The 12268-nt window shown below is 40.3% G+C and overlaps 1 protein-coding gene across 1 annotated transcript in view; it reads right to left on the reverse strand.

Annotated features, from left to right (window-relative positions):
• Window positions 1-12268, reverse strand: part of ptpn20 (protein tyrosine phosphatase non-receptor type 20) — a 60891-nt gene that overhangs the window by 26326 nt on the left and 22297 nt on the right. Inside the window, exons 20-31 of the mRNA XM_051648714.1 lie at window positions 12104-12220; window positions 10018-10217; window positions 9822-9923; window positions 9634-9727; window positions 8996-9081; window positions 7490-7679; window positions 6460-6665; window positions 5918-6013; window positions 4963-5405; window positions 3242-3542; window positions 2295-2465; window positions 2017-2191 (exon numbers count right to left, since the gene is read on the reverse strand). Of these exons, the coding sequence (XP_051504674.1) occupies window positions 2017-2191; window positions 2295-2465; window positions 3242-3542; window positions 4963-5405; window positions 5918-6013; window positions 6460-6665; window positions 7490-7679; window positions 8996-9081; window positions 9634-9727; window positions 9822-9923; window positions 10018-10217; window positions 12104-12220 (2181 nt within the window). The remainder of the gene's footprint in view (window positions 1-2016; window positions 2192-2294; window positions 2466-3241; window positions 3543-4962; window positions 5406-5917; window positions 6014-6459; window positions 6666-7489; window positions 7680-8995; window positions 9082-9633; window positions 9728-9821; window positions 9924-10017; window positions 10218-12103; window positions 12221-12268) is intronic.

A 12268-nucleotide genomic window follows, 5' to 3' on the forward strand; every position in this document is an offset into this window, starting at 1 on the left:
CCAAGAACCCACTCCCACTGACTGCCCTCCTGATAATGTCTTTGTTCCCAGATGCTTACGTAACAGAGTTCTTCACTGGGTACATGACTCAGCCTGTTCCGGACATCCAGGCGCACAAGCTACTTGCAGGTTAGTTCAAAATCAGTTTTGGTGGGAGAACCTAGCGACTGAGGTCACTGACTATGTTAAGAACTGCAATGTGTGTGCCACCTCTAAGTCTGTTCGACAGCTCCCGCCTGCCCCTCGTTGTCCTTGGTCCCATATCACTGTGGATTTTGTCATGGATCTATCCAACTCTCAGGGCTTCACTACCATCTTAACTGTGGTGGACCGCTTCTCTAAGGCCTGTAGATTCATCCCTCTGCCCAAACTTCCCTCGTCTATGGAATGTGCTGAGAACCTGTTCCAGTATGTCTTCCACTTCTATGGCCTACCAGAAGACATTATCTCTGACTGTGGTCCCCAATTCACCTCCCAAGTCTGGTCTGCATTCTTCAAATTGCTCAACGTCAATGTGAGTCTAACCTCTGGATATCATCCTCAATCCAATGGACAAGCTGAATGCCTAAATCAGGACCTAGGTAAATTCCTCCGGGCTTACTGTCAAGGGAACCAGCATGACTGGAGCCATTTCCTTCCCTGGGCCGAATATGCTCAAAACTCCCTGTTCATACCGGCCACCAGAACCACTCCAAGTGTATCCTAGGTTTTCAACCCCCACTCTTTCTCTGGTCCGGGGAGCCGTCCGATGTACCTGCAGTCGTCGACTATATGGGATCAAGCTCACGTCCACTTACAACATGCTATTCGCCGACAGAGGGAGCAGGCAAATCTCCATCGGCGGCCTGGCCCCAACTATGCTCCACGGCAGTGGGTTTGGCTATCCACCCGAGATCTTCATCTTCGGCTCCCGTGCAAGAAATTAAGTCCCAGGTATGTTGGTCCTTTCAAAATCCTTAGTCAAATCAATCCTGTGTCCTTCAAGCTTCAGCTCCCTGCTGTTTACCATGTTTCCCCCACCTTTCATGTTTCCTTGCTCAAACCCACGGCGCCTCCAAGAGAGGAGGGCTCTCAAGACCCCCAGAGACCCCTTCCATTCCTCATTGATGGAGAGGAGGCCTTTCGGGTACACAAGCTCCTGGACTCTTGATGCCGGGGTCAAGCAACCAATACTTGGTTGACTGGAAGGGCTACGTTCCTGAGGAGCATTCCTGGACAAACTCAGAGGACATTCTGGACCCTGCTCTCATCTCTGAATTCCACCATGATTTCCCTAATCGTCCCACTCCCAGAGGTCGTGATAGACCCTGATGCAGACAACCTCCTCACGTCAGGAGCCGCTCGCGGGGGGGGGTCTCTGTTACACCGGCAGTGCCCACTATCTCTCCTGAACACCACCAGAGGTTGCCATCTCCAGAGTACTAACCCTTCCTTCACAAACTACATTTCCCATAACCCTCCGCTCAGACTGATTACTCAACCACCTGTTTCTCATTATCTCTGTCTATTTAAGTTCCCTGTTTACACGCATTCTGTGCAAAGTCTTGTTCTACCTAGTCTGCAATTCTGAGCATTATTTACCATTACTGTTTTCCCTGTGTTTTGACTCCTGCCTGTTCATCGTATTTACCAGCCTTTTTGTGTGTTTTTGGACATATTGCCTGTTTACTGGATTACCCCTCTGTCTCTCGGATTTACTTGGTTTGCCTTTCTTGGACTGTCTTCCTGTGTACCGAACCCTTGCCTGCTTTTTGTTTACCCTTTGATTTGCTACATTGTTGTACTGTTTATACTTTTATTAAACTGCATATGGATCTTAACATTACTGCCCCAGTGTCTTCGCTGCAGTTCCTTTCATTACTAGTGTTAAAATTGCACCCAACCTAACAGCCATGATAGAATTTTATATGGTAACTACAAGCGACAGTGTAAGCAGCCTTAAATACATTTAGTGTTTCTTAATTGCCCCCTGTTACAATTGCCTCTGGTCTACCCCACTATAAAGCATTTCCTCACCCAACTGTCCTGATGGAGTCTTGGGTATAACTATGTCTTGGAATGTGTCAGGAGGCGGTGGGGGCAGTAAATTTTGCACAGCTCTGCCCAGCACCATGTGCAGTCTTTTGGAGGAGCACTTGAGAATGCCAATAGCCACGTCATCTGTCACATTAGTCACATTTTGACCGTTCACCTGAAAAATGATAATGCCATCAAATTTCAATCCTATCAAATCTGTAAGATCATACATGTTGAATTTAGCTTAGATATAAATAGAATAGTGGGAAAAACTGTACTATGACAAGTCTGTCTCCTGCTCTCAGTCTTCCATCTGCTTTGGCTGGATTATCCAGGACATCTTGGACATAATAGCAATTGTCCAGTTTACTCCTGGTGATTGTAAAACCAAAGCTACCACACCACGATTTGGTGAGTGAGACGGTCAATTCAAACTCCTTCAACATGTCCTAAAAGAAGAAAGAACATATAAATTATATTTTTAAAATGTATCCCTGCTAGCTGGTCACCTGCATATGTTGTGTTTTGGATGCTGGTCCCCATTATGAGATGCTGATGTGCTGGTGTCCCCTTCAGGCTGTTTAAGTAACCTAATCTGCAAGACTTCCTTAGTCCACCAGCTTCATTTTCCACAGTTTTCATGAGCAACCACTGGACGGAGCCATGATGATTCTAACTGCTTGCTTTCTGTTTCTGGTCTCGAGACGCAATGTAAAACTAACCGAAACGAGCGATCCAGATGGAGAACAACAACCACTTAAGTGTTATTTGGAGTAAAAAATTATTTCAGCTCAACTTGTGCAGTTATTGGCTGTCATAACTACTCAGGTAATGATATCATCTCGGACCATCGCTTCATGTCATCTACATACTCAGGTGAGGCACTGTCAAAAAAAAAAAAACGGTCATCTCGACTCTGTGAAGTATCTGCGTTATAGATTCACATGTTTTTGACAACTTCTACAAATGTAATACTTTACCCACTAAGAATAAACGCTGAAGCGGGTGAAAACACTGGAGACCGGAAATTGAAATCAGGCGAACCGTGGAACATTTCCACGTTCAGGAAAAAGGTGGATAGCTTCTACAAGATTCACCAAATAAGTTTTGCTTGTGAACAGTGATTGCACTGGTACACCAGCTAGACCAGCACCAAGCCATCATAAACCAGCCTGGACATTTATACAGGTCTAAGCTTGTCTGGGCCTATCTACATAGACTTCACCTTTTGGGGATCTTCGTCGTCCTCCTCATCTTCATCGTCCCAGCCATTGTTGCTGGTTGAAGGGGCAGTGGACTGGGCAAGAGGCAGAGGTTCTGGTGGGGATGCTGACTGAGGAACTTCATGGTAGGGTGGAGGTGTGCTTAACATTGATTGAGAAAGGTGTGTCGGAGGAGGCAGATTACTGGAGACAGCAGTGCTGCAGCTACAGGGTGCCGTGGCGGCGATGGTCAAGTATTCTTCATCAGCTATGACAGTCAGCCCATTAGCTGTGAAAACTGAAGCGCTCTCATTCATGCATTCACTGGAATGACAGATAACAAGAAGTGAAATTTTGTCTGGCTCTACTAAATCTCAACTGATTTTAGTTCATTTTAAATTTAATTTTAGGATCTTATCAACCTTTTTATTGGTCATATCACACAGAATATACAGTGGCCTCAAAAATTATTTGTAAACTTAAGTCACATTTAAAAATGCATGCATGTCGGTGCATTAGGTAACAAAATATCAAACCAAAGAGAATTTATTCATGCATCTTTGGTTTGCAGATGCCATTTGGTTATAAATTTTGTTTACAAATGCAATGAAATAAAATTTTATATGTGACTTAAAGCTAAATTAATTTCAGCACCACTAGCGGCACCCAATGGAATTGCAAAAATAAACATTGCTTTCAAACATCTTTCCGAATACTTCCCCTTTCTGCTGTTAATTGAACAAAAAGATAGTCCTGCCTCAAACTCACGCCATTGGTTGAGTCAGTGTTGATGTGTCGGATTGGATGGGCCACTCAAAGCAAACAGAGGAATTTTTATAGCGCCACAGAAACAGTGTTTACAGTTTTCGAGAAAATTAAACTATGAAAGGCCTACTTTCGTTGTCTCATTGCAGTTGTCTCTGCATATTAAAGGAATATTCCGGGTTCAATACAAGTTAAGCACAGTGTTGATTACCACAAAAATTTATTTTGACCCGTCTGTCCTTTTCTTTAAAAAATTAAAAATAAAAACAAAATCGAGGTTACAGTGAGGCACTTAAAATAGAAATGAATGGGGCCAATTTTTGGACGGTTTGAAGACAGAAATGTGAAGCTTATAATTTTATAAAACCACTAACATTAATTCCTCTGTTAAAACTTGTGTCTTATTTGAGCTGCAAATTTGCTTAAATCATCATTTTTACAGTCATTTCAGGGTTTGTTGAAATTACATCGTCATGGTAACGAAGTTGTAAAAATGGCTATAACTTTACACAGAAAAGGTTAGTAAGCGATTTGATCACACTAAAATCACGTTAACACACATATTGTTTATGTCTTGTAACTATACTTTTGAAATAGTGAGTATTTTAACATATACGGATTGGCCCCATTCACTTCCATTGTAAGGGCCTCACTGTAACCCAGATTTTTTTATTTTTTTAAAGAAAAGGAGGGACAAGTCAAAATTAATTTGAGTGGTAATCAATATTATGCAACAGATGCTGTCAATTGAGCTTAACTTGTATTGAACCTGGAATATTCCTTTAAGCTGGGATAGAAGAAAGTATTTTAACACAGAAAAAGTTTCACACTTCACATTTAACTGTCCAAATAGTTTTGGGGGTCACTGTATCTTAAAAAAAAAAAAAAAAAAAACACCCAATCAAAGAAACAAAAGGTAATTCACTTTTTTGTTGCATCTGTATCATACAAGCACTAAAAATAACCTGCAGGCTTTTACCTGGTATAAACTGAGCTATGGTTGCTTCTTGAGATGGTATCATCTTTTGACTCTTGCTTATGGCTTGTAATTGCTGCATCAGGGGCTTCTGGACTTGGTGTGGTGTTGGCAGTTGTCACTTTAAGAGTGCATGGAGTTGGGGGTGGGGCTTTGTTCTTATGCTCCTCCTCCACCATGGCATGAAGTTTTGGTTGCTCAGCTTCAATGGAGGATGGAAGTGAAGGTGAAGACGAAGGGCTTGATGTAGTCTCATCCACCAGTTCCCTGTCTTGGCTCTGTTGGGTCACGGGGATCTCCTGGGTTTTCTCCATGGGACCTTCTTTCTCTAGACCCATCTCCATTGCCCTCTTCTTAAGGAAATCTTTGAAGTCTGGAGTGACAGACCTTACTTGCAGGTCTAGAGACTTGGATCTCAGTTCACGGGTTGGAAGTGTGGAAAGACCCTGTAAAAGAGAGGGATGTAAGTTTGGGAAAGAGCTCAGTTATAACTGTAGTTATTAAAATCATACTTTTCCATTTGAACATGAAACAATACAACACAACCCCAATTTCAAAAATGATTCTGAATATTTCTCCCAAAAATGTGTGTTCTTAAAGACCCAAAGAAATGGCTTTGTGAACACAATTTTCTTTCCTGTGTTGACGTATTTCCTATTGAAACAGCATTTTATTAAGTAGCATTTTATTCGACAAAACATTCTATATACTTTCCATATGCCTCTCTATACAATATGTGTCAACAATATTTTTTGTCTATTTTCCCTGAAGAGAAAGACTATAAATTGTAAAATTGTAAATATGTATATTTGCTAAAAGTTTACTTGTTCAACTTTTAGGAGTACAGTCCTATAGAGATTGTCACACAACTAAAGGATTAAAACCCACACAAGTTTAATTTTGATTTCATGAATATTTAAAATTTTCAGTTATAAAAGGACAGTGCAGAAGGGTATACCAGTGAGGTCTCAATATCTGGACATTCATCCTGTGATGGTCTGCAAATTGACAGCCTGACCTCAGATGGAGATTTCTGGAGGAGATGTAGAACTTCCTGTGGTAACAGAAATAAATGTTTGTCATGAAGCGTTGACAGCCTCTTAACGACACCTTTGAACTAAAATATTAACTATACTCGGTAAGATATTATGTCTTTGAATAATCAAGAAAAATAAACATCATGACCAAAACCTAATGATGCATTAATATCTTGTAGTTTTTTAATTCAATATGAATAAAGCACAAAGGGCTAATTTCTGCATATTAACTGTGACGTAGAAGGGCAAGTTTTTAAAAAACATTCTAGTTGTGTTCCTTGGCCACACATATACAACATAAGATTATCAATCAGAGAAAAACTACACCATGCCACACACTAGTTAAAATATACATATACAAATATATTTTGCTCATCATCTTCCCACTACATCTTTGAGATTTATTGTCTCACACTTTATTGATGTGTTCAGTCCTGGAATGCTGGATAAATATATCCATTACCTCATAGGAGAGGCCTCTAACAGATTCTCCATTGACAGAAATGATTATGTCTCCCTCCTTTAGAAGCCCAGAGTCCCATGCAGGCTGAGCAGAAGAGAGGCTCTTAATATGCACCATGCTGCCCTCATCAGGACTTGGCTCAGATATGAGGAAATTGAACCCCAGGCCACTTTCATTCTTCTGTACAGTCACCTCCATGGTGTTCTCTGTCACACAGAAAGCACAGGACATTTTTAATTTGTTGCTTACAATGTGTACATATTCAATGTATTTTTTTTATTTTTATATGTACAATCTTGTATAGTTACAGGCTGTTCCAAACCTGTATCATTTTTTCCCCCTTGGAACACAAAAGGAGATAATAAACAGAATATTAGTCACCATTCATTTTCACTGCATATTTTCTCCATACAATGAAAGAGAATGGTGACTGAGGCTAACATTCTACCGAACATCATCTGTGTTCCACGGAAGAAAGTCATATGGGTTTGTTACAACATGAGGCAATGATGACATAATTATCATTTTAGGTGAACTATCCCTTTAAATGAAACTAAAGCTTCTTTACACTGCAAATAAATCCATTTGTTTTTCAAATTCATTCTTTAGGACTGTCCACAATGGGGGTTTTTCTTTTTTTTTTCAAGAGATTAAATTTGATCCATTTGTTCAGACATTATAGTCAATATCCGGTATATCTACATTGGTTACAATAATAACGACTTAAATATCATGTGCTCATGCCCATTTATGACATACTGTTTGATGATTTTGTTTATGATGTTACAGTCCCGATTTATATTTTTATATAAAAGTAACTGAAACTGTCAGAATTGATGTGAAACATATGGCAAGCAAAAATGCAACTATAACATTTGAATGTAAATATAAAAAACAGTGCTCCTTTGGACATGTTCTATATTTGGCTTGATCTTTGAGTTTGTGGGTCTGGCAGCTAGCACAGTGTCGCTGTCAGATTCAGTTGAAATGTTTGGCAGAGTGCTCTTCCCCTCTCTTAGCCCCGTCTCACCATCTGACACAAAGCTGAAGTCCTTGGCCCTGACAGACAAGGGCGTTTCCATGGCCACATCTCTCCTTAGGAGGGTGGGGGCACTCTGCACACTGAGGGGTGAAAAAGATCTCTGTCTCTCCAGTGTAGATGAGGCACTTGATGTGTCCAACACCACCGGAGGTTCTCTCTCCAGAACCAGGCTCACCACCTGAAATAGCGCAGCATCCTGTCACAAGCCATTCAAGCCATTTTTGTCTTGTTTTCCAGAAAAAATGTGTAAACATCCTCAAAACAAGATACATTTTCTTGTGAAGCAAAATTGTAAGTTGCAAGACTTGTTTTTGGAATGTATAAAAATTTTCAATTCCATTTGTTTTTTGTTTTTTTAAGCATAATTCTTACAACATTTAGTGAACACTTTAAACAAGATAAAATAATTAGCCAATGGGTTTTTTTTTTCTTTCTGCTTCTCAAGTAAATGAGTAAATACTGTGTTTTTTTGCAGTGTGGTGAAGCACATTTCTTTACTTTTCAGAGGTTAACACAATTTCAATCTGATTCAGGAGACAGTTTGTGAACAATTGTACATGATTAAAGACAAAGGCGTTGAAAAAGGAACTAGTTTTTGGGAGTTCAGTTTGGGACAGTCATGTACAATCCTAATAAACATAATCACGTCATCATACTGCTTGACTCAAGGTGCATTATCTAACCAGTGTGTAGGGGTGGAGATTGGTCAGCTTAAGTGTCATAGTGTGTCAGTACGACCACGCACAGCTTAGCGTCATTCACCAGAAAATCTTATTAGCCCAATCAAAAATAATGACCAACACATATGCTTTCTATACCCTGTGTCACTTCAGATCTCACTGCTGTCTGAGAACCTCTAAGACACAAGGGCTGCTGGTGCTGCTGTCCTAAAGCAACTGACATGTTGGTGAGAGGGTCAAAGACCCTTCAGACATATTGTGACCTTGTGCTAGAGTTCACATGGCAGTTACTTCTCAAGGTGTCAGTGAAGATTCAATGAAAATTACTGCTCTTTAACTGCAGAAACACAGTACAAAACTCAATGCAAGTGGTCTGATTTCATAAACTGGTGGATTATGTCTTGTTTGATTGGTTAGCATTGTCCAGTCAGCCCCTGCTGGTAGATAACTACACCATTCTTTGGGCAAAAAGCATCTTTTTCCATTGACGACCATTCAACAGTAACCCTAAATTCTGACGAAATAATAATAATAATAATTTAAATCTCAAATATATCATATTTCATTACCATGAAATTGACTTCTTAATATTTTTCCCTGTCTGCTGCTTATGATGTCACAGCTCAGAAAAGTCGCTAGTGAAGGGCTTGGGCTTGTGTTGCCACCAGCCAATCAGCATTTTCATGACATCATTTTATGATTCTGGTGATTGGTTCAAAAACTTCCATGCCCAGAACTGCCCTGAGCAAAGATGACATAATTCAAATCGAGTATTTCCATAGGGCAATTACTACTTAAATGATTGTGAGGGTACCTCTCCTGTCCTCTTCAGGCACTCGACCGCTTGCCTGTGGGTGACACCACGCAGGTTACAGCCATCTACCTCCAGCAGCCTGTCACCTGTCACACGCACAAGACATTGTCGAGCTGTCAACACCAATCATGCGTCACAGCTGGTCAGGAGGTTGCATATTCATGCTCATTAGCATGTCAGCAACACATCTTATGTCAAGAACACTGGAGTCATATTTGTATATTGTCAAGGAAATGACAAATACTCATAGATTACACTAAAGATTCTCAACTATCCTGCTGAAATAGAAAAAGCTTAAACCAGCCTAACTTTGTTTGCTGGTCTTAGTTAAGTTAGCTGCTATACATGCCAGGTCAGGCTGATCTGTTTTACAGCATTTCTCAGCTGGTTATGCTGGATGACCAGCTGGCCGACCAGCTAAATCTGCTAGGCAACATTTGGCCAAGCTGGGAGACCAGCTAAACCTGATTATACCAACCAGCAAATTATCTTAGCCTGGTTTAAAGCACCCCCCCAGCAGGGTATACTTATACAGCACACACAAACATTTTATCTTTAAATTGGTATTATAGGAGAAAGAGCGGATAACACAATATTTTGAATGCAGAACATTAATAATGTATTTTAATTGGCTTTACCGATCTGTATTCTTCCATCTTGATCTGCTGCTCCTCCTGGTATCAAGTTTTTTATGTAGATTCCACCATGCCGTACATTAGTGTTGATTCCTCCCTGAAAATAACAGTAATAACAGTCACTCTTGATTCATTCATCCATGTTTGAAGATTCACAGAAATGAGCACTATACAGAGTAGTTGACACTCACAGCAACACTGATTCCCAAGCTACCGTTGATCTTTCCAAGCTCCATGTAGATCACTTCACCTGGCTTCAGGCTGAAGCTGGAGGTGGTATTGGAGAGCCCATCCTTCACAGCATGAGAAAAATATTTGTAATTATTTTTGACTCATGTGAGACATTTCCCAATAAATCTGGACACTATACAGTGCAGTAAGTCACACCTTAATATCCAGAATCCGCACCACTGGTATGTACAGCTTTTTCCCCATTTTAGGAGCCATGATATTAGAGAGGGTCTCCTCCAGTTCCTCCATGACAGGCCTGTACTCTGCATTAAGTGTGCTTTGGGAGTCAAAGCCTCTTTCCAGCATCATCCCTAGATTACATGTAGCCAGGGAGGTCTTACTGTCCCGAAGATCCTCTACTCAGAGAGAAAAAAATAAAAATAATAATAATTTTATCTAGCAGTTGTTGGCTTTGTCAGTTTTCTTATTTTGAAAGGTGTGTAATTTTTGCAGCACTAGTTTCACAAAAGGAAGCTACAAAAATAAGCAGTGTTTTCAAACAGGTTTCCCAAACACTCCCCTAAAGGTAGTCCTGCCCCAAACTCATTGGTTGAGTCAATGTTGCTGTGTATGGCTAGTTGGGATTCTCAAACAAACAGAGCAAAGCCTTGATAGCACCACAGAGCTACAATGTTTATATTTTTTGTGGTAATCAACCTACGAATGGCTTATAGTCTCTGCATATTAAACTGGGATAGGAGAAAGTATTTTAACATTAAAATAATTACCCACTTCACCTTTAAGTGCAACCCCAATTCCGAAAAAGCTGGGACAGTATGAAAAATGCTAATAAAAACAAAAAGGAGTGATTTGTAAATGATATTCACCCTTTGCTATATTGAAAGCACTACAAAGCATTTAGGCACTAAAGACACAAATTTGTTAAGTTTAAAAAGTGGAATTTTCCCCAATTCATCCATTATGTAGGTCTTTAGCTACACAATTGTACGGGGTCTTCGTTGCCATATGTTGTGCTTCATAACATTCTCAATTGGAGACATGTTAGGACTGCAGGCAGGCCAATCCCACACTATCTGCTCACACAGCCATGCATTTGAAATCTGGGCAATATGTGTATGAAGTTGTCCTTCTGGAAAATGCAGGGACATTCCTGGAAAAGACGGTGCTGGATGGCAGTATATGTTGCTCCAAAATTTTTACATATCTGTCTGCATTCATGGTGCCCTCATAGATGTGTGAGTTACCCATGCCATGGGCAGTGGGCACCCCTGGCCCATACAGACACTGGCTTTTGGACCTGACGCTGATAACAACTTTAATGGTCCTTTTCCTCTTTGGCCCGGATAATACGACAGCTGTGTTTTTCAAAAACTTTTTGAGTTTGGACTCTGCGGACCAAAAAACACAGTTCCACTGTTCTACTTTCCATCTAAGATGAGACCGAGCCCAGAGAATTCGGCAGCGCTTCTGGACAGTGTTGATGTATGGCTTCTGCTTTGCATAATAAAGTCTTAACTTGCATCTGTGGATGCAGCTGAGAATGGTGTTGACAAACAAAGGTTTACTAAAGTAATCCCAAACCCATGTTCATGATATCCATTACAGATGAATAATGTTTTTTTAAGACAATGATGTCTGAGGGATCAGAGATCACGTGCATTCAGAAGTGGTTTTTGTCTTGCCTATACGCACTGAGATTTGACCAGATTCCTTGAATCTTTTAAATATATTATGCACTGTAGAGGGTGAAATGCCCAAAATCCTTCCAATTTGTCTTTGGGGAACATTGTTCTCAAAGTGCTGGATTATTTGCTGAAGCATCTGTTGGCAAATTGACAAGTCTTGAACGATCCTTGCTCTTGAAGGACTAGGCTGTTTTTGGAGGCTCCCTATACACTATGACACGATTGCCTCACCTGTTTAACATCTCCTGTTTCACATCACCTTTTAATTTCAACTCGTCAAATTGTTATTAGTCTTAAATTGCCCCTGTCTCAACTTTTTTGGAGCGTGTTGCAATCATCTGATTTGAAATTACTGTACATTTTCAAAAAATTGTGAAATTCACACGGAAAAACATCATATAATGTGTAGTTGTAGTGCTTTCAATACAGCAAAGGGTGAATATAATTTACAAATCACTCATTTTTGTTTTTATTAGCATTTTTCATACTGTCCCAACTTTTTCGGAATTGGGGTGGTAAATGCATGGAGACAGAGCATTTAAACAACGTGGAATTACATGATACAATATACAATACATCTAATGATCAAAACGCACGTTTGGGTTGAGAAACTATGAGCTCCACTTCATCTGGACTGTTCTGCAGGATGGCAGCAGCTGTATTAAACGTCACGCCTTCTAGACTGATCTTATTCAGAGAGATCAACCGACCACCTAAACATAAAGGAGAAAAGCTGAAAGTCTTTTTCTTTTTTTATTTGG

This window comes from Myxocyprinus asiaticus, chromosome 21 (genome assembly GCF_019703515.2).
Source record: "Myxocyprinus asiaticus isolate MX2 ecotype Aquarium Trade chromosome 21, UBuf_Myxa_2, whole genome shotgun sequence".
Taxonomy (NCBI): domain Eukaryota; kingdom Metazoa; phylum Chordata; class Actinopteri; order Cypriniformes; family Catostomidae; genus Myxocyprinus; species Myxocyprinus asiaticus.